The following is a 21,671-nucleotide window of genomic DNA, read 5'->3' as shown; positions in this document are numbered from 1 at the left end:
GAACCGATATTGAACCATGGCCATGACTACCCATACCTGCCTCTTTAATTCAGCTCAATGCTTCAGCTTTTTTCACACCATAATTACCCAACACACAAGCATTCTTCGCTACCAAGAATCTCCCCTGATCATCACGCAAAACACATCCAAGACCCATGACATTGTTAACATTACCCATGGCCGCATCCGTATTTATTAGAAATAAATTATAAAAAATTTAAAGATCACACGTTTAAAACGAGATCAATATCGACTATAAAAGATTTAAAAATTAAAATACATAAAAACATAAATTCCATGTTAAAATATTATTTATATCAAAATTATATTTTATATTGAAATAATTAAAGTAAACAAAATTAAAGTTTTAAATTATAAGAATACAAATTATTTTAGTGTATGAGTAGAATTTGGTGTAAATGGATTGGAGATGAAATAAAATTTGGTGTAAATAAATTGGAGATGAAAAAATTTGGCGTAAGAATATGCTGAGAATATTTCTTTTTGTGTAAAATTTGGTACAGAATTTGGTGTTTTAGGTTGGAGATGACCATTAAACTTGTTAAAATTGTGCAAGTAACTCAGTTGACCTATAATAATACTCCCTCCGTCTCATTTTATGTGTCTGGTTCGGTTAACGTGGCTTAACTATAGTTATTTTTAATTTAATTTTTCATAATATTATGTTTAGTATTAGTATACAAAATTTATATATTTAGAAACTACACTAAGAGTACTATTAATCACAAAAAATAAAAAATGCAACTATGAATCTCATGGAGAGTTCGATCCTGGCTCAGGATGAACGCTGGCGGCATGCTTCATACATGCAAGTCGGACGAGAAGTGGTGTTTCCAATGGCGGACGGGTGAGTAACGCGTAAGAACCTGCCCTTGAGAGGGGAACAACAGCTGGAATAAAAATAAGTAAAAAATACTAAAGAAAATAAACAAAGAACAAAAAGTTGGTTTGACCAATGAATAGTAAATATGACAGATAAAGTGAGACATGGGGAGTATATTAGTATGTTACCCCCCAAGTCACTTGCCACGCAGAATGTTATGTAAGGTGTCGCATAGATTATATTTTTTAAAATTATATTTTAAAAATCAAAATAATTATATTAAAAACAACAATAACAACATGTCACGGCTTCTTCGTCCGTTTTCAAAAGAAAAAAATAAGTCCGCGACTCTCCGTCGTCGAAGACTCTTTTTTTTAAAAAATTAATTTTTGAATGAGATGCTATGCAAGCAAAATTGATTGGTTAGTGGTTACTTTTGGTAACATGATAAATATGTTAATTATACAATTTTAACAAGTTTAAGAATTAATATGTTGAATTTTTTTTCTTTTAGTTTAAGGTCTAATTGAATTTTGGTATATAGTTGGAGATCGGAGTGCCTATTTGACCTTTATCCCTATAGTTAGAGATTGGAGTGCCTATTTGACTGCGTGTTGTTGCCTTCTTTGATATGTAGAAGGCGATTGGGCAATTGTCTTCTTGGATCTGAAAAAGGCGACTGGCATGATCACTTTCTTGTAGAAGTATGCAACTGACATGGCCGCACCTTCAAAGACAATGGTGACTAGCGATCGCTCGTCGGTCGCCATTTTTTTTTTTTTTTTTTGCGAAACTGCTATTAACCGCTTATTCCAGGTGAGTAATTGATTATTGGGTCTAAATGCACCAAGATGATAAGTTGAATGGTTTAATTGCACCTTTTAAAAGTTTAAATGTCTAATTGATCTATTGTATAAAGTTCATTGAACTAAAAAATTTAATTAATCAATTAATCCAAAAATAAATTGATTCAGTTAATCAAAAATAAAAATTTCGGTTCAGTTAACGATTAAATCTTTGAATCAGTTATCTGACTAAACACCCTGGTTTCAATAACTGGCTACTAACTCTTTTATTATATCTTTAAAAACCAAAAATCACTGAAAACATGTATGAAAAAAAGGCCCAAGAATGATGAAAGATCTAGATTGGATCCCTTGTGCGTACATAAAGACTAAGATCTGACCGGTGGACTGATTGCACAACTCACTGTTGACCTCGACAGTGACTCCAGGGGCAAAGTCCTATGAACTTATTAGTCAAACAAAGATGGGATCACCTAAGTTAAAAAAAAAAAAAACAAAAACAAAAACAAAACAAAAACAAAAACAAAAACAAAAACAAAAACCAAAACCAAGAATCTTGAATATTATCCTAAAGGAAAATTTTAAGAGAAATGCAAATATTATATATGGAAAGATTATCAACAATTTGTCCATTTACAACAGGAAATTCACACTGCCAAACCAAGTATCAAGTTATTGACAATTCAAATTTTGGATTGTCTAAAGTACAAATGGGTAGGTTGCTCCAGACTTGAGGAGGATTTAGAGATTGGCATCTTAGAAATGAACTAGGCACTACTTGCTGCTGCCACCTCCACCTCCAAACAGGTAATCCAGGGAGGACCCTCCACCTGGTGCAGCATGGACCTTGGTTGTAGGACGATCCTGCAAAGTGAAGATGCCGGGCATCATATTTCACCAATATTCAAGATGGGTCTACCAACATAAAATTAATTTGCAAGTGTAAAATAATAATAATAATAATAATAATAATAATAATAACTCCGTACTACCAAACAAAATACTTCACAAGACAGACTTCTATCATAATATACTAATTGCAAGACCAGCTTTCGAGCACAAGCCCCTAGTATTCTAAAGAAAGGCTTTCTTGTAGTAAGCCCATGCTTAGCAATTCTTTTAGTTCAACATGCATGTATACTTTTATCTAATGGGAGGGACGAAGAAGTACAAGGTGTTGTGGTAGCCAAGGCTATGAAGCAAATAAAAATCAGCATACTGCTTAAACATAACACAATATACATCATACCGTAAGGAAGTTCCCACAGTTCTGACCATCAGCACGGAAGTAGTTATTTGTTTTGCTCCCGGGGACCCCAGCTGGTATCTGTTTGGTAGCATCTGCAGGCGGTGCTGGTGCAGGTGCAACAGATTTCTGTGGAGTTCCAGCACTAACAGCTGTTCCTTGATTCAGAGGAGCCTCAGAATTGTTAGTAGTAGGCTTTGGAGGCTCACCACTACCAAAAAGATAGCCCAAAGAACTCTGGCCCCCACCAAAACTGACTCCACGACCCATGATCCCTGGCTTGAGTGCAAACTTCTGCACTAAAATTCACCTGTCAATATCCTTAAGATGTGTAATAAATTTTTGCAGTTGTAGAGGAAGAAAATACATACTTTTGATCTATACCTTCCATCACCCTCCAATAAAAGAACAAAACAAATGATATAAAATAACAACAAATAAATAAGGGAAAATTGTACTTTTCTTCCCTAAGTTATAGAGTAATTGTAGGATTCGTCCCTACTTGTCGGTGATACTCATTTCATCCCTAAGCTATAACTGCAAATTTTGTCCCTAATGTTTTGTTAGAAAAAGGACAAAATTTGCAATGTCAATTATAACTTAAGGACTAGAAGTGAGCAAGACCAAAGAGTAGGGATGAATCCTAATATCCAACCATTATTCTATAACTTAGGATGAAAAGTGCAATTTTTCCCAATAAATAAATAAATAAATAAAACAAAACTATCTCAATTTGATGTCACCAAAAAAAAAAATCACTTTAGCCCTTGTTAGGTGTTTCTTGGGTTGTTTGGCTACAAAAGACCCTGTAAAAGCCATCTATTTGAAAAGTAATACTAATTGCTAAAATAACTTCACCAAATCACCAACCAAAGTACTTACATTCTAGATGAAAGGTCCATATCAAATTTCTTATGATAGTAAGCCTAATTATGCATAGAAAAATTGAGAAAATCAGATCCGTGAGAATGTGAGATCCTTTTCATTGAAAAATGCTCTTGCAACACATTTTGAGCCTTAGAAAAATTATCTCAGTATTCAGTACTCCACAAGATTCAGAGTTCCAGACCTTTCACTTTTCCAGCAACCTACTGATATCTATTTGATGAGAATTTTTAGTCGACCTTTTGCCACCGGAATGAAATCCGGTACTATGGTAACCAAACACAATCTTCAAAATTCAAATAAAAAAAATACACAAAATGCACACACAGACACACACAAACAAATTGACCTCTGTGGCTGCCATTTTAACTTAGCATAAAAAATACATATCCAAATAGCAAAAACTGATATATAAATAGCAAATCCAAATAAAACGGAAGATGCTTAACAAAATAGAGATCTACATACAGGACAACGAACGTACAAACGAATCAAACGGGAAAATCAAAACGCAAATTCGTAGATGAGAGTAACAGTTCGATTCTAAAGAGAGAATGAGAGAGCGGACCTTTGTTTAAGATCTGGGGAGAGTGGAAAGCGATAGGGGGGATGGGGGCGCTTATAATTGAAGAATGAAGAGGAAAGGATAAAGAAACGCATCTGCGTGGAAGATTGCGGTGCGGTGGTGGGTGGACTACTTTGCAAATTATATGGGTCATGTTTGGTAAATAATCAGCATATCAGTCAATTTTGGCTTATTTGATCACTATTAGTTGTTTGGTTAATAAGCTTTTTGTATCTCTAAAATACTAAAATTCAAAAGGCTACTTAAAGCAGTCTTTTCAATTAGCTTTTTGAGAAAAAAAATTATACCAAACAGCTATCAGCTAACAGCTAATCTATCAAACAACTTTTTCCAATCATCTAATGTTATTAACAAATCATACATTCTAACCCAAACAGCCAACCCAATCAGCCAATAACCATTTACCAAACAGGGCCATAGGCTTTTCTTTGTAATTTATGCATATTGTTTTCGCTCCTCCAATTTGCATTATAATAAAAAGGAAAATTGTGGAACTCAAACGGGAACAACGTCAAACGAAAAAGTCCGGCGGTTTTTATTTCTTTCTTTTTTATTTTTTAATTTTTTTACAGTCAATCGGGCTAAATCATTATAGGCAAGATCGGATTGTTCGACCGATCAAAGCCTTCACAAGTAGAGTCGAGAGTAGTAACTCGTTCAAAATCAATTTTAATGTTGGGCGACGAACTTGATCAAATAATTATCCGGACAAATTTTCAACAAGCAGTCAACTGGCTGACTGACTGCTCTTCTGGTGCTATTACCTCCGCTACATAGTCCTTCGAAACTTTGACCTTGAGTGGCTTTGGTTGTCTTGGGGGCTTAGCCGAGACTTAACACTTTTTCGAATTTAGTCAAAAACACTTTCTCGTTGAGTGACGTTAGGTCGTTGGTAGTCTCCACATCCTTCCTGATTGGGCCTTCGTGAACGGTCCACAACTTTTATTTCCTCCGTGTACCCGGTCAGTCCACCTAAGCTATCCGGTCGGTCTGTCACTTTTATTTCCTCCAGGATGTGATTTTGGGGGGCAGTTGTTGGACATGTTGTATGGCTAGTTGTTACTGCTCCGTAATTGGGATTTGAGGAGTGAGTGCTACAAAGTAGTACCCGGGGGGTTCCTAACCATGGCTTATTTGTCTGGCAAATCCTTGTGATGGATACGACACATCTTGCTGTGGAACCCCATGTTGATAATGCACTACGGTCCCTGCTGACCTACACGGTGTTGAGGATAACATGGTATACGTCACAGGTACCTGGATGTTTGGACTAGGCATGCCACTCCGAGGTATCGAGACGGTTAGATGGACTATAATCTGGCTGCTTGGTTGGTCAGCCTGTTAGGTAGGTTGTATGGTTTGTCGTGCATAGTTGGAGGTGAGGTCGTTCACTAGTTCTCTCAATTGATCCGACTGTCGTCGTAGATCGTCTTCTCAGAGCGTTTTGGTCATGTTATCGGGGTGATATTTAACCTGGTGGGTTGAGCCTTCCCTTTGCACGTGGCTTTGGCTCCCACTTCTCTTGTTCTTCATCAATTTTATCAAGCAAGGTGGATCTTGATATGAAGAAAGGAAGGTAACGGGACAAATAATAGAGTGACTCGTTCAGGTCCCCACAGACGGTGCCAATGATAACGTAAATGGAACCAAGAGTTACGAATACATATGTTTGTGAACAAGTAAAGGAGAACGTTTGTAGGTCAGTCGGTCGGTCGGCCTATCGAGTGACGACTGAACGGTCTGAGGCTATGTCGTATTATAAGTAACGTATGATCACAAGTGAAGTAGATTGTATTGCAATGCAGAGTAAATCACAAGTGAAGTAGATTGTATTGCAATACAGAGTAGATCACAAGTAGTGTGATATTACAAAGTGGTGAAGGTTACAAGTAGCGAGTAATTGTTACAATAAGATGGATTTGGCTAGTAGTATTGAGAAGTAGTGAATATGACAAGTGAGGGGGAAGACCCTCCCATTTATACTAATCAGGTTGGTCTAAGCATTTAATGCTCTGTTGCCAGTGGCTTAACGTGGCGTGCTCTCATTGGCTTGGTCAAATAGTCGCTCCTTAGCTATGTGTAGGTTGGCTGTCCGATGTGACATAGCCGTTATTCTTGCAAGTTGCTAGCCACCGCTCTGCAAGTGCAAGTTGGCCTCCATTACTTGTCGTGTAAGCTAGGTTTTCCAATATTGCAGGTCGCGTCACACCATAGGCCGACCGGGCAACCTATTGTAGGCCGGCTAGGTGACACTCCGTTAGGGCGGTTCCAAGGGTAGTCCGAGAATATCTTTACATGTCACGAAGCCTGTTAATGCGAGCAATACATTTGGTTACAAGTGACTTAGCTCTGTCGGGCTGATGGTTGTAAAAGACCAGTTGGGTGGTTCCTGACGGACCGGCTCTACGGATTAGTCCTTGTGCGTGTTTACCCATCAAGTCCATTAATAATTGTAATGATTTATGCAAATATAGTTTGAATTTACCAAATTTAAAGCATTAAAATTATAGTAATGAATGAATTATGCTCAAAATATTGGTGAACTTTGTCCTAATCAAATTATAGCATATGAACTGTTTGGTAATATTTATTTGTTGTTATTCTTCGTTTATCATTTTAAGTATATATGATGAGAACTGTAATGTAAATTGTATTAACAGAACTTGAATACAAGAGTACATGTATGGGGGTATATATACAAGTGGCACCATAGGTAAAATAGGATAGAGAGATTAGGATAGATAGTCATACTTTGACTCACATACATATATAGAGTCCTAATACTCCTCCTCAAGCACAGGGTATACTAGTAACATGTAGCTTGTCTCTAAGAAAGGAAAATCTAGGACTAGGCAAAGCTTTTGTAAAGATGCCAGCAAGTTGGTCCTTTGTTGAAATAAAGTTGACTTGAATATCCCCATTAGCCACTCTATCTTTGACAAAGTGATAGTCAATTTCTACGTGCTTGGTTCTTGCATGAAAGATGAAATTTGCACACATATATGTAGCACCAAGATTATCCACCATAGTTTGGGAATAGAGATATAAGTCACGTTAATCTCTTGTAGTAGATAAAGAATCTAAATTACCTCAACGCAAACATCTACTAGAGCCTTATATTCTGCTTCAGTGGAAGACTTGGTAACAGTTCGTTGTTTCTTACAAACCCAAGACACAAGATTTGACCCAAGAAACACAACATAGCCACTAGTAGACTTACGATCTAGCTTGAGGATAGCCAACCCAGTCAGAGTCAGAGAAAGCATGAATCTCTCTTAATGGTGACTTTCATATACGTAAATCAAAATTAACTGTCCATTTAACATACCTCAAGACTCTTTTTAGTTGCTCCTAATCTAAGGTTGTAGGAGCATGCATGTGTTGACATAAGTGATTTACTACAAAAGATAAATCTGGACGCGTGATAGTCAGATAATGAAGTGCTCCTGCCAGACTTATATATTGAGTAGGATCCTCATATAGATCTACACAGAATGGGACAGATTTTGAAACAGAACTAGGACTCTAGGAGTAGATAAAGCTTTACATTTTGCCATGTCAGCTCATTTCATAATATCAATCATGTATCTTTTTGTGATAACAATATACCATCAGCACATTTAATTGTCTCAATACCAAGAAAGAAACCAGGTTCACCAAGATCCTTAATCTTAAATGTAGCAGATAATTTGGATAACAAATGAGTTATAACATCAGAATCACTCCCCATGACAAGTATATCATCCACTTAAACCAAGAGGTACATATAAGCAAAATATTGAGAAAAGTAAAATAGAGACACACCCGTTGTTTATGCTTGAAAACCAACATGAAGCAAGAAAGAGTGTAAGCGATATAACCATGTTCTAGGAGCTTGCTTTAAACCATATAAAGAGTGTTTAAGTAAGCAAACATAATCTAGATACTGAGCATCAATATAACCAGGAGGTTGCTTCATGTAGACAGTTTCAGACAAATTACCATTTAAAAAAGCATTATGGACATCAAGTTGTCAAATGACCTAACCAGAGGAAATAGCTAAGGAAAGAAGCAATCTGACAGTAGTGGGTTTTACCACAACACTAAAAGTGTTAAAGAAATCCTTACCAGGCACTTGATTAAAACCTTTTTACTACTAACCTTGTTTTGTGTTTCTCAATGGAACCATTTGTCTTTCGTTTGGTACGAAAAACCCATTTACACCCAATGATATTCATGCCTGACTTGGATGGCACAAGAGACCATGTTTGATTCTGTAGAAGTGCATTAAATTTCTCATCCATAGCCTTATGCCATTCTAGATATTTAACTACTTGGGTGTAACAAGTAGGATCCATAGTGCAAACCTATGCATTCAAAGCTGAATGAGGAGCTTGAGATTGACTGCGAGTAGCCATCGTATAGGTATGAGTGGTAGGCTTCATAGATTTTCCACGTGGATGATGTTAGGAACCCCGAGCCATTGATTTTGATGATACCAATGACCCGAGGACACCCCTCATTTCTTTATGTCTTTCAGATTAGAGTACTCAGATCTATGTCTCGGTTCCAAGAGATAGACGAATCCTTTCTGTCAAAGAGTGACCCAATGTTATCTCTAAACTGATCCTCAAGCAAAAGGTTTAAAGACCGAAGTGTTGAAGATTGAAGACACGAAGACTTGAAGAACCGAAGATAGAAGATTGAAGACTCAGGCCGAACCCTGGAAGGGCCGAACTCTTATGACCGAACAATCAAACGATGATTGTTTCGAGGAAACTGATGAGAATGATAAGGTCAATCATTCTCACGAGTAACCAAGGTAAAGACATTCTCTGAAAGTTGTCTTATCTATTTCCTTGAGAATGAGCTTTAATTGAATGTCAAAATGGATCCTAGGCAACGATCCCAAGGAGCATTTAATGATTGTCACCTTTTTGTGGGACAAAAGACAAATTGTCCTTGCACAAAAGTGAACGAACGGCTAGAAAGGTACTAACATTCTGAAAAAGGTCAAACCTAAACCATTGGATATTACACACTGGATAATAGGTTTGAAATTTCATTTCCCCTCCAACGGATCTGAAATTCTCACCTATAAATACCATTTTCTCATCTCACTTGAAAGGGGTTGAAAAAAAACGAAAAGTGTCAAGCAAGCAAACTACTTCCTGTGTGTTAAAATATTCAAAAGCTCATAAGCAATATTCAGTTTCAAAAATGGATCTTGTGAAGCTCTAAAGTTGACATCAAGAAACTCAATCACAAGGATCTCAAAGTTGGAGAAACATTTCAACCTTTCAACCATCTCTACGTGTGAAGTAGAAAGAGGCAGAGTAAACTTGGAAGAAATTGAAAAACCTACAACAACGTAGCTGCCGGGTTAAGTGATCAAAGGAGCACGTTGTAAAGGAGTTTGTACTATTACGGGGAATATAGTGCAAAACCTTCACAAGCTGTGAAGAAGAGTGGAGTAGGCTTAGTTAACAGCCGAACCACTATAAAAATCTCTCTCTCTCTCTCTTCTTAATTATTACGCACTGCATTGCATATCATACGCAAACCTAATCCATCTTTTATAAGAAAAACTCTTATGCAAAGTGAAAACTAAAATTTGGTATAATCTTTATCCGCTGCGTTATTATCTTTGATATCGAAAAAGTTTTTAAAAACCTTTGTGAGTCTATTCGACCCCCTCCCCCCACCCCCACTTCTAGACTCACACCTCTACCACCGGGACCAACAGATGACCCTACGGTCGTGATCCAGGCTAGTCGTGAGCAGCGCCAAGACAACTGTCTAGCGGCTGTTGGGCGAACTGCCCAACCGTAGTGGCTAGCAACTGGGCAGACTGTCCAGTCGCAATAATTGGCTGCTGGGCGGTCTGTCCAAGCAGTGCCCAACTTGGCTGCATGTGTGCGACAGTGATGGCATCAAGATGATACAAAATTGATTCTGCCCATGGTCCATTGTGTAAGATTTTGGTGCTTGCAAATTTTCCTTAGTAGCAAAAGAAAAAATATTATCATCAAATCGCACATGCCTATTTTGGTCTAAATGAGATCTTGGGTTTGAATATGTGCTTTGTTTTGGTGTACAGGGACTTGACTGGTACTTTGACCTCAGAAACATGAGTAAATCATGTTAAATTATTTTTTTTTGAAGATCAAATCATGTTAAATTATTTATATTTACACTACATGTTGTTTAGCATATGTTTTCCTAATGTGTTTAAAGCATATCAGTTCTTTTAATCTTCTTTTTAGAGAGAGACATGTACCTTGCACATTTTTTGAGTAATATGTTGTTAAACTATTACAACATGTCAGCTACTATAATAATCCTAATCTAGTTGTTTGAAAAGACTAGTATTTAGTCATAGACAATTGTATGTTGCTATTTCAAGAGTCACTAACCCGAATGGTATGAAGATTTTGATTTGTGATAAGTAGACTACCCAAAGTAATTCAACATCAAACATTGTATTAAGTGCGATTTTTCAAAATTTGTAGAACTCTAATATACTATTTAATTGATGGCGCCATGAGACCCCGGGCCTATTGTGTTAGGAAAGGCTTGGCCCAAAGAGGGATAGGAGACAAAAAAATAGTCATGACGCAATAATACTAGGATTAAAGGTGATGTTTTGAAAAAAAAAAAAAAACAAACTAAAAGTAGATTACTACCCATAAATCTAGGACAAAAAATAAAATTAACTCTATTTAAAAATTACGGATGTCATACCGGCCTTAAACTAAAAAATGTAATCTAAATCATTTTACTAATTATTTTATTGATCTCATAATATATATCTTAAATGTTAGGCAAAAACTTATGTGAGACTATCTCAGAGATCCTTGTCTGTGAGGGGGGTCGGGTCAAGATTAATTGTAATACTTATACTAGAAAATGTAATATGAATCATGAATAAAATATTTATTACTTATATGGGAAAATGCAATACTTTTGAAGGAAAATGTAATACTTTTACATTTTGATATAAAAGTATTACTTTTTTTTTTTATCAAAAGTATTATATTAAAATATAGGGTGTGTATGGTTCATGGGTTTACACACCAGGAATGAGAATCAAAATCATAATTAGTGTTTGGTGACAACTTTTAAAAACACAACTATGAGATTTGATTACTCTTTCAATTAAAAATCTCATTCCCTAATTAAAAATGAGTATAATTCCATCTTATTGGTAATCTGATTTCTATGTTTGGATTAGTGCTTTTAGATTTTTCTTTTGCTTTTTTTCTTTTAATTCATATTGGTGTTTTGGATATCATTATATTATGATCAATTGCCTTTTTTTTTAACTTTTATTCTCATTATAGGGTCATACATAACCAAACATCAATATTGACAATCATTCCAATTCCACCCTACTACTAAACATGCAAAATACTTTCACCAAAATGCATTACCATTACTAAATATTTGATTCTCATTCTAATTTTGATTCCCTTGTGCAAACCAAACACACCCATAATACTTTTGATGAAAAAAATAATACTTTTACATCAAAATATAAAAGTATTACATTTATCCTTAAAAATAACATTTACTAATATAAGTATTACATTTGTATATTGACCGACCGTCACACGAATCCCAATCTCACACAAGTGTAATCTTAAATGTTATAGTACCAACTTACCTTCCTAAAGAAAAATCTTCTTATCTTGTCCGCGCACTCGCATTACATACTTCTATTTATTTATTTGTTTTTTCTCTGTTCTCTTTTTCTTTTTCCTGTTTTTTTTAGTCCCTCCCCTTTCCCTCATCCTTCTCTGTTCTGCTAGTTGATTAAAAAATCTGAACAAAAACCCCCACTCTTGAGGTTCCTCTTAAGCATACCTCATCCCCTATTACCCAACTTCTTCATCTTACCACACACTTCAGAGATTTATAGGGAAAAATAATCAAATACAACCCCCTAAACATTATATGAAAGTGCAATTAAGCCCTTAAACTTAAAAAGGTGCAATTAAGTACATTAACTTTATAAAATCGATCAAATAAACCCACTTAGCAGGTAACTAATAGGTTACCGTTAACTATACAGTCGTTGACTGCCATCACCGACGGCTGACCGCCATATGAACAGTATAAAAAAAAAAAAAGGAAAGAAAAGGTCACTGGAAGCCAAAACGGCCGCCAACACTTTGGTATTTAATTGAACTTTTTAAAAGTTTGGAGGTCTATTACACTTTGGTATAATGTTTAGAGTCTATTTGACCCTTTCCCCAAATTTATACCATCTCATCTCACTTCATCCTAGCCAGTCCGAATCCAATTCCACTGCGACGTCAAGTCTGATTCAAATAAAGGATCACGTAGAAAAGCAAATGCCTGAAGGTATCCTACAAATTTCAATAACTGCCTACTAGCACTTCTATCATATCTTTAAAAAACAAAAACCAAGAATCATTGAATACTATCCAAAAGGAAAATTTTAAGAGAAATGCAAATAATATTATATATGGAAAGATTATCAACAATTTGTCGATTTACAACAGGAAATTCACACTGCCAAACCAAAAATACAAATGGGTAGAGGTTGCTCCAGACTTCAGGAGGATTTAGAGATTCGCATCTTAGATATGAACTAGGCACTACTTGCTGCTGCTACCTCCAAACAGGTAATCCAGGGAGGAGCCTCCACCTGGTGCAGCATGGACCTTGGTTGACGGACGATCCTGCAAAGTGAGGATGGCGGGCATCATATTTCACCAATATTTTGTTGCAAGATGGGTCTACCAACACAACATTAATTTACAAGAAAGTGTAAAAAAAAATAAAAATAAAAACATACTCCATACTACTGAATAAAATACTTCACAAGACAGACTTCCATCACAAATTCACAATATACTAACCACAATACCTAAGACCCAACTTCTCACTTTCTGATCACTTTAGAAAACCATGAAAGCATCCAATCAGAGTGATCTTTTTTTTTTTTTTAAGGGAAAAGGGTCAAATAGACCCTCAAACTTTACCAGAAAAGTCAATTATAAAATGTTTTTGGGCTTCATTGCACAAAAATAAAATGTTAAAGGATTTAATTGCACCTTTAAAAAGTTTAGGTACCTAATTGACTTTTCATGTAATGTTTGAGGGCTTATTTGACCCTTTTCCCTTTTTTTAATAAACTACTTAAGCTTTGAAATAAAGAACAATAAATGGTCCAGGAGCAGTCAACAGTTCTAAGTGGTTTATCACTTCTATCAGTGGAGCCAAAGGAAATAAAATAAGAGAGCACCATTTGAACTTTGGTCCAAAGATTAGGTAAAAGCCAAAAGAAAACTTTTATTTGCAGATAAAAACTCACAGCTTAAGGATAGAATCTTCAATGAGTGGAAACAAGCAACCTTACTAATAAAGGTGCTTGTTGAGTAAGAACAGCTTTCGAGCACAAGCCCCTAGTATATCTAAAGAAAGGCTTTCTTGTAGTAAGCCCATGCTTAGCAATTCTTTTAGTTCAACATGCATGTATACTTTTATTTTATGGGAGGGACGAAGAAGTACAAGGTGTTGTGGTAGCCAAGGCTATGAAGCAAATAAAAATCAATATACTGCTTAAACATAACACAATATACATCATACCGTAAGGAAGTTCCCACAGTTCTGACCATCAGCACGGAAGTAGTTATTTGTTTTGCTCCCGGGGACCCCAGCTGGTATCTGTTTTGTAGCATCTGCAGGTGGTGCTGGTGCAGGTGCAACCGATTTCTGTGGAGTTCCAGCACTAACAGCTGTCCCCTGATTCAGAGGAGCCTCAGCATTGTTAATAGTAGGCTTTGGAGGCTCACCACTACCAAAAAGATAGCCCAGAGAACTCTGGCCCCCACCAAAACTGACTCCACGACCCATGATCCCCTGGCTTGAGTGCAAACTTCTGCACTAAAATTCACCAGTCAATATCCTTAGGATGTGTAATAAAATTTAGCAGTTGTAGAGGAAGAAAATACATACTTTTAATCTATACCTTCCATCACTCTCCAATAAAAGAAGAAAACAAATGATATAAAATAACAACCAATAAATAAATTTAAATAAAACAAAACTATCTCAATTGATACCACACACCAAAAATATATATATAAATTAAAAAGTAAATAAAAATAAATAAAAATCCCTTTAGCCCTTGCTAGGTGTTTCTTGGGTTGTTTGGCTACAACAGACCCGGTAAAAGCCATTTATTTGAAAAGTAATAATAATTGCTAAAATAACTTCACCAACCGTTTTCAAAAAAAAAAAACTTCACCAACCAAAGTATTTTATTTACATTATAGATGAAAGGTCCCTATCAAATTTCTTATGATAGTAAGCTTAATTATCAAAAGAAAAATTGAGAGAAAATGAGATCCATGAGAATGTGAGATCCTTTTCATTGGAAAATGCTTTTGCAACACATTTTGAGCCTTAGAACAATATTTCAGTATTCAGTACTCCACAAGATTCAGAGTTCCAGACCTTCCACTTTCCCAGCAACCTACTCAGATCTATTTGATGAGAATTTTTATACACAAAAGTAGAGGCAGAAAATCCATCTCACCCTATCCTGATTCAATCCATTAACTCATATGCATATATGAGAATGGCAGAAGTCCACATTACGCCACCGGAATCAAATCCGGTAGTAAGGTAACCAAACACAATCTTCAAAATTCAAATTAAAAAAATACACAAAATGCGCGCGCACACTCGCACACAAACATATTGACCTCTGTGGCTGCCATTTTAACGTAGCATCAAAAATACATATCCAAATAGCAAAAACTGATATATAAATAACAAATCCAAATAAAACGGAAGATGCTTAACAAAATAGAGATCTACATACAGGACAACGAAAGTACAAACGAATCAAACCGGAAAATCAAAATGCAAATTCGTAGATGAGAGTAACAGTTCGATTCTAAAGAGAGAATCAGAGAACGAACCTTTGTTTTAGATCTGTGGAGACTGGAGAGTGGAAAGCGAAAGGGGGATGGGGGTGCTTATAATTGAAGAATGAAGAGGAAAGGATAAAGTGGAAGATTGCGGTGATGGGTGGACTGCTTTGCAAATACGAATGGTATAGGCTTTTCTTTGTAATTTATACATTTTGTTTTCACTCCTCCAAATCCTCCCATTTGCATTATAATAAAAAGGGAAAATGTAGATTTTAGTCCATTAATTATATTGATATTATAAATTCAGTCTAGGAATTGCTACACTATACAAATTTTTCATTTAACTATATATAAATTGATAACTTTAATTCATTCCTAACATATTCTATTAAAATTAACATTGCACTTTGAACTTTTAAATTATTGAAGAACATATTAGTCATTTCATAAAATTTTCTCAAATTCTATCAACTAAATCTTTATATATACGGAGTAACAATTCTCGTCATTTTTAATGAAAAAATGTTTTTTTTTTAAGATTTATAAACATGCATGTACTTGTCTCCCGCTTTAAGGTTAAATGTTAATTTATTGGTTAAAACATAAATTTATCTTTCTAAATAATCAATCTATGGTGATATTTATATGTTTGATTGCATATTTCTAAATATATAACATGTATGTTTTATTATGTGTGTTTTTTTTTAATTTTTTTTTTACGGAGATTCTTAAAAGAACATTTAAGTAAAATGGAGGTCTAAATGGTAGAGGTTGATTGTGAATTACTCGTATAATATGTATATTCAGTTTATTATATCAACTTCTCTTTAAGTGAGCAAACTGTTTCATATCAGTTTTTTTTTATTAGTCAATGCTCTAATATGTTTTTTTTTTTTTTGTGATGTTTTGTTGTAAATGAAAATTAAAAATGCAATTGGTAGTATGATAGTACTAGGGATGGCAATTATACCCGCACCCTATGGGTTACCCGCATCCCCGTCCCTACGGGTTTTAAAATACCCGCACAATTTGGGTAATGGGTGCGGGGATGGGGGGAATTTTGTAAACCCGCGCGGGTATGTGGCCGGGTGCGGGGGGAGGTATCCCCGCCCCGCACCCACACCCGCACTTTATATATATATATATATATATATATATATATATATATATATATATATTTATTTATTTATTTATTTATATTCACACACTTGTATTACTAGTATTCATTTATTATATAAGTTTATGTATCTTTTATAATTAAAAAGGAATAATGAATTAAACTTCTTTATGAGCTAGTGCCTCAAGGATTCAATTGAATTATCATCTCATTGTCTTATTTTTTTGTTTATGAAAATTGAAAAGGAACAACATTAATAACATAATGAGCAAACACTTATAGAACTTATACTACTAACACAATTTTAGTTTCAATTAAAGACTAACATCATTGGCTCTTATTAAATTTTAGAGTTATGTTCAAACTTATAAAAAGAATCCATGCGATAATTAGAATTGTAGTATACATTTTTTATTAGATTTAAGTGTAATATTAATAATTAGAGTTGCGGGTTGGGTATTACCCGCACCCGCAAAATCCCCACGGGGGCGGGGATGGGTAGAAATTTCATTACCCGCGCGGGTGCGGGTGCGGGGAGTGGGTTGGGAATGCGGGTGCGGGGGCGGGTGATATATCCCCCGCACCCACCCCGCCCCATTGCCATCCCTAGATAGTACCATTGTTCTTTCTTTATATAGTGATATATAAATTGAAAGTGATGGATTGAAGACTCACTTTACAACTAATTGACATGGAAACACTAAAGTACAATTAAATTTATACTTCGTAATAATTATTTTAACTAGTAGTAATATTTAGTGAACTTGGAAACCAAAATAATTTTGAAGTTTACCTACACTTCAATGGCAAAATATGAGTCTGCTAACCTCAGCGATTAATTATTACAAAATAATATAAAAAAATGACTAAGATGTCATTCAATAATTTTACATATGATATGTCTTTAATTACTTTGTCTTTTTTAACTTACTATGTAGTGTAATGGTACTTGCCATTTTAAATGTGTGGTCACATAATCGAACCTCGTGCTGAGAACATTGATTCTTTGGACTGAAAAAAATTAAGAAAGTATGATACTACCATGTAAAGAATAATGAGTGTTTCTAATAATCTCTTATTATAATAAAGAGAGGGGATTTGGCTAATAGATTTGCTCCATTCTCCCGCCCAAGCAATTTAGATTTTGTTTTTATTTTTATTTTTTTTTTCTTTTTTTAGGGATGAAGTTTCGACCCTTTAAATGCTAATACCTATAATATGAGCAAAGAGATTTCGATTTCCAATGCTTTGGTTCTATCAAACGTCTCGGATAAGTTAAACCATTGGATGAGATTGAAATCATTACTAATATTTTGAATTCTTTTCTGTCATTAGTTGAAGTTAATTATTGTATTTATTTTGTCATTTGTAATCATTCAGATTAAATAGGAGTCTATTTCTATTTCTTATCTTTTTATGGTTATATTTAATCTAATCGGTGTATTAGTTCTTATCTACATTTAATGGCGTTCTTAGGAAACGATTACTGCTCTTTAGGCCTATTTAGGTTCACGGCAGTAGCCACAACCTAATGATTACTTTCGTTGTATCTATGCTACTTTTTTGGGTATATATATACATACAATTACATTGCACCATTCACATAAATCACTGATACACACAGCTCTGCTTCATAACTCAGGTTGAGCCCAATGCAATTCGAGTTCACCCCTGCCGTGCCTGAAAACAACAAAATGAATCAAGAGTATTGAAGGCTTACTTTCAAGAGTATTGAAGGCTTACTTTAAAGAATATTGAAGGCTTATTTCATGATGAACAGGTTAGTGGTAGTTATAAAACAGGTTAGTGGTAAATTTTGGTAGGAAATATCCTATAAATACTACATGCCCAGCAGTGAAATCCAACATTTACATTGATGCCAAGAAAGCCAAGGAGAGAAAAAATCAGCAAACAAGAGGTAATAATTCTCCCTTTTTTTTTATATATTTTTATGGGGTTAGAATTACATAAATATTTATTTTTGTTTCTCATTTGTTTTGGTGGAAGAGGAGGGGTGAATGGGGGAATTTCAACATCATACCAGACAATACTCCTACCATTGACACCTGTGATCATAATAGCAATAAAACTCAAGCACAAGTTGATGCCTATTCTTACATTCTAAATTCCTTATCCCAAATCAGCATAGGTGCATCACATGTCCTGTTCTAAGTGTGACCATAGCTGGCATGAGGGAACTGTGAAGTATAGGGTAGTGGTTCGTGAGATGGACAGTACATGTGATGCACCTTTGCTGATTTGGGATAAGGAATGCAATGATTTGGTTGGTGTTTTAGCTTCATCTCTTAGAGAGAAGTATGCTGAGGTGAGATATGTCCTACTTACTAAACTATATGTACTTTTTTTTCCTAATCTATTTTTTTTAAAGAGACCTCATGGTTGGGTTCCATCTGAGTTGCAATCTATTAGTGGGAAAGCCTGTATTGTATAGGATTTCAATGAAGAAATAAAGAGCAGATGAACATTCTGCTCTCCGAATTTGTGGTGTTAGGGGTGTGTAAGGATGCAGATGTTGTTTCAAAATATTGTGGGAATATGGGACCTGAAGTGCATATCACAGATCAAAACCAGGAGGTTTAGATACTTACAGATTTATATTGTTTTTTTTTAAAAGTTGAATAACACTATGCCTATTATTCAATTATTGTTTTCTTATTTACAGGATTGGTTTGGCTGACTTTGAAATGGTTGGGTTTGATGAGGTGGTTTATCTGGAAGTGTTGGGAGCACACTAAAGAGGTCAGTAATGGATGAGTTCAATCAGTCTGAAGATCCTAAAAGAATTAAGACTTCAGTGATCAAGTTAGAAAAAATATGATGCTAGCTCTAATTCTATGTTATCTTACTCTAATATAACTAGACTTTGTTCTATGTACAAAGTATGTATTCTGTTTTGGGACTTTATGGACAATATATATGAATATTGTCTTTTGCTACTTTTTCTTTCCCTATTTCTATTTCCAATTTTTATCTATTCATGTTTCTATTTAAACAGTACTATGAGGTGGTTTTAGGGATACATACCCTTTTCCTGTGATTATACTTGAGAATGCACATCTTCAATTCAGAACCTTATCTGCAATCAGAAAATTAAGTATTAATTGAGAATGTGATAACTGTAATTAATTTTCAAAAGCTTTTGCGCTATATGAAATTAAATTTACCTATTTAATCTTGCTTTGCCTCTGGTATCAATTGTTGGATTAGAATCAGTTCTAGCACCAGTTTTATTTCTTCCTAAAAAAAGAGTGAAACTATCACTATGTGGCTAATTGTAGAGTGAAACTATCAATATGTGGCTAATTATAATATAGTTTAATAAATGCTATGTATTCAAACGGAGAACTTATTAAATTACTAATGTATATTAGTAAATCATTAAATAAAAAGAGTAATCAATAAATAAATGTAGTTCTAATTAATAACTAAATTAACCTGGCATGAACTTATAAACTGGGAAAAAAAGAATACAAGTCAAAGAACAATTTGTAAATAATGATCTCTACTCACAATGTTAGTATATGTTGTGATTTCAAACTTAATCATCTATGAAAATGTAATTGTGTAATTACAACTTATGAAGTTATTAATAAGTAATTTGATTGGGGATGAAATTATCAGTTAAGAATATATTAGAATACAAGGCAGATATGAATTCGTTCTAATGTAGTATTTCAGTATTACAAATTTTTGTGAATCTTTAATAGTGTGTATTTAACAAAAACTAAGACATATACTTTACTTTCAAAGTGAGGCATATGTGGAAAAAAATTTATAAACTTTTAAAAAATATATATAGAATTTAGATGGAAAAAATAGGACTATGTTAGATTTTGTTAATTCATGAATTTAGTTCAGAGAAGAGGTTGATCATACAAAATATTAACTAATTAACCAATATGAAGAATCTGAGATTGAATATCAGTAAACTTTTGCATTCCTAATAGAGAGGAAATTCAATTTCAAGCAAACTATAAAATACATGTCATTTACTTGAATTCATTACTGTTTGAAGAGATATACTTTCCCCCTATCTATCAAAAAACATGTGTACACTCACTTGCAAATAACAAAATCAGAATTTCATGTATGAATTTGAACTAAAAATTTGATCTTACAAACTAAGTAGTAGTTAAGATATGGAAAACTGAAATCAAATATCAGATAGCTGTTACATTCCCAATAAAAAAGTAATTCACTCCTTTAACACAAGTCCAGAAAATAGTAATCCTTTACATGAATAGAATAGTGCTTTAGTAAGGTAATCAAGTGCTATTGCTTCTATATAAATAAACATCCAAAACTTAAAGGCTACTTTCAAACTTCAGGTTCTCTGTGACTATTCACGCAAGGCAGCAACTCAAAGAAAGATGAGAAAGTTAGAAAAATCTACCACCATTTGTTGCAAAAGAAAGTATGGTCATTCAAATAAAGGTATGAAAAGAATTTTATATTACTGTATATAGTATAAATAAAATTTTCAAGTAAATAACACTACTGACAGGAATTAATATATAAGACAACAAATGAATTAAGATGTATATATACGGAGTATATTGATAAAAGAGAAACACAGTTAGTAAAAATTTAAAAAAAAATTGAAGATTTTACTTATGTGTTCAGTAGGTGTAGTTTTTTTTTTCTATTTTCAGGAGTAATTTGAATTTCAAATTGTTCATTCACGATGAGTTGTTCTATTTAGACTTAGGTGCGTATGTGTAATATAAATGATTTAGGGTTTCATATCATTAATTATTAATAAATAAAAAACAATCAACTGTTAATCAAAGATGTAAATTAAGCGTAATCATCATCTAGAAAACAGACCAACAAAAATATAGTTTAAATCATTGGAATTCACTTATCTTTTCAGCCGATATTCTTTATTTGTATGTTTTAGCAATAATCAGACTTCGAATCTCTGCTATTAGATGTTTTTCTTCTTCTTTGGCCTCGGGTACGTATTTCTGCGAAAAACATAGATTAGATTTTCGCTATTACATAGTTAAGTAAGTAAATTTGAAGAAAATCAAATTAAAAATTACTGCATGTTCGAAATCGTGTATTCTGAGATATTTGAACTCACTTTTTGCTTGAATGGTGGGACGGGGTTTATGGCTTCTATTTAGGTTTGGGGAAGAGGAAATTGCAGGAGACTGTGAGGATTCGACGGAGAGAGGCTCTGAGAGAGAATAATGGGGTTGTGTCGGGTAGGCTGGGGCGAATGTATGGGCTTCAGTCCATTAGCAATATTATTATTATTGTTGTTGTTGTTGT

The 21,671-nt window shown here is 34.4% G+C and overlaps 2 protein-coding genes and 2 long non-coding RNA genes across 8 annotated transcripts; 1 reads left to right on the top strand and 3 right to left on the bottom strand.

The window, feature by feature from the left end:
• Nucleotides 1-2,229: 2,229 nt before the first annotated feature.
• On the bottom strand, nt 2,230-4,458 carry LOC115996845 (protein SPIRAL1-like 1). 2 transcript variants are annotated; one of them, XM_031236275.1, is made up of 3 exons: nt 4,350-4,458; nt 2,900-3,190; nt 2,230-2,514 (listed from the first exon to the last, which is right to left on the bottom strand). In XM_031236275.1, the coding sequence occupies exons 2-3, from the start codon at nt 3,164-3,166 to the stop codon at nt 2,425-2,427; spliced, it is 357 nt and encodes a 118-aa protein (XP_031092135.1). In that variant the 5' UTR covers nt 3,167-3,190; nt 4,350-4,458; the 3' UTR covers nt 2,230-2,424. The 2 variants fall into 2 exon arrangements, with proteins under 2 accessions (XP_031092135.1, XP_031092136.1); XM_031236276.1 differs by lacking the exon at nt 4,350-4,458 and having other exon boundaries at nt 2,900-3,206.
• Nucleotides 4,459-12,808: 8,350 nt separating this feature from the next.
• LOC115996846 (protein SPIRAL1-like 1) lies at nt 12,809-15,442 on the bottom strand. 2 transcript variants are annotated; one of them, XM_031236277.1, is made up of 3 exons: nt 15,305-15,442; nt 13,965-14,256; nt 12,809-13,054 (listed from the first exon to the last, which is right to left on the bottom strand). In XM_031236277.1, exons 2-3 carry the CDS (start codon nt 14,229-14,231, stop codon nt 12,971-12,973), a joined length of 351 nt encoding a protein of 116 aa, XP_031092137.1. In that variant the 5' UTR covers nt 14,232-14,256; nt 15,305-15,442; the 3' UTR covers nt 12,809-12,970. The 2 variants fall into 2 exon arrangements, with proteins under 2 accessions (XP_031092137.1, XP_031092139.1); XM_031236279.1 differs by having other exon boundaries at nt 13,965-14,261; nt 15,305-15,322.
• A 2,327-nt stretch (nt 15,443-17,769) lies between these two features.
• On the bottom strand, nt 17,770-21,611 carry LOC115997061. The gene is made up of 4 exons (XR_004093686.1): nt 21,481-21,611; nt 19,559-21,361; nt 19,419-19,470; nt 17,770-18,053 (listed from the first exon to the last, which is right to left on the bottom strand). It is a non-coding gene; the product is annotated as an uncharacterized LOC115997061 (long non-coding RNA).
• On the top strand, nt 18,048-20,828 carry LOC115997060. 3 transcript variants are annotated; one of them, XR_004093685.1, is made up of 4 exons: nt 18,048-18,699; nt 18,826-18,968; nt 19,057-19,133; nt 20,723-20,828. It is a non-coding gene; the product is annotated as an uncharacterized LOC115997060 (long non-coding RNA). The 3 variants fall into 3 exon arrangements; XR_004093683.1 differs by lacking the exon at nt 20,723-20,828 and having other exon boundaries at nt 19,057-19,330; XR_004093684.1 differs by lacking the exons at nt 18,826-18,968; nt 20,723-20,828 and having other exon boundaries at nt 19,057-19,330.
• Nucleotides 21,612-21,671: the final 60 nt, after the last annotated feature.

The sequence above is a fragment of the Ipomoea triloba genome, chromosome 11, assembly GCF_003576645.1.
Source record: "Ipomoea triloba cultivar NCNSP0323 chromosome 11, ASM357664v1".
NCBI lineage: Eukaryota > Viridiplantae > Streptophyta > Magnoliopsida > Solanales > Convolvulaceae > Ipomoea > Ipomoea triloba.
Note: the sequence above shows the minus strand (reverse complement) of the source record. Positions and strands in the feature narration are given on the sequence as shown.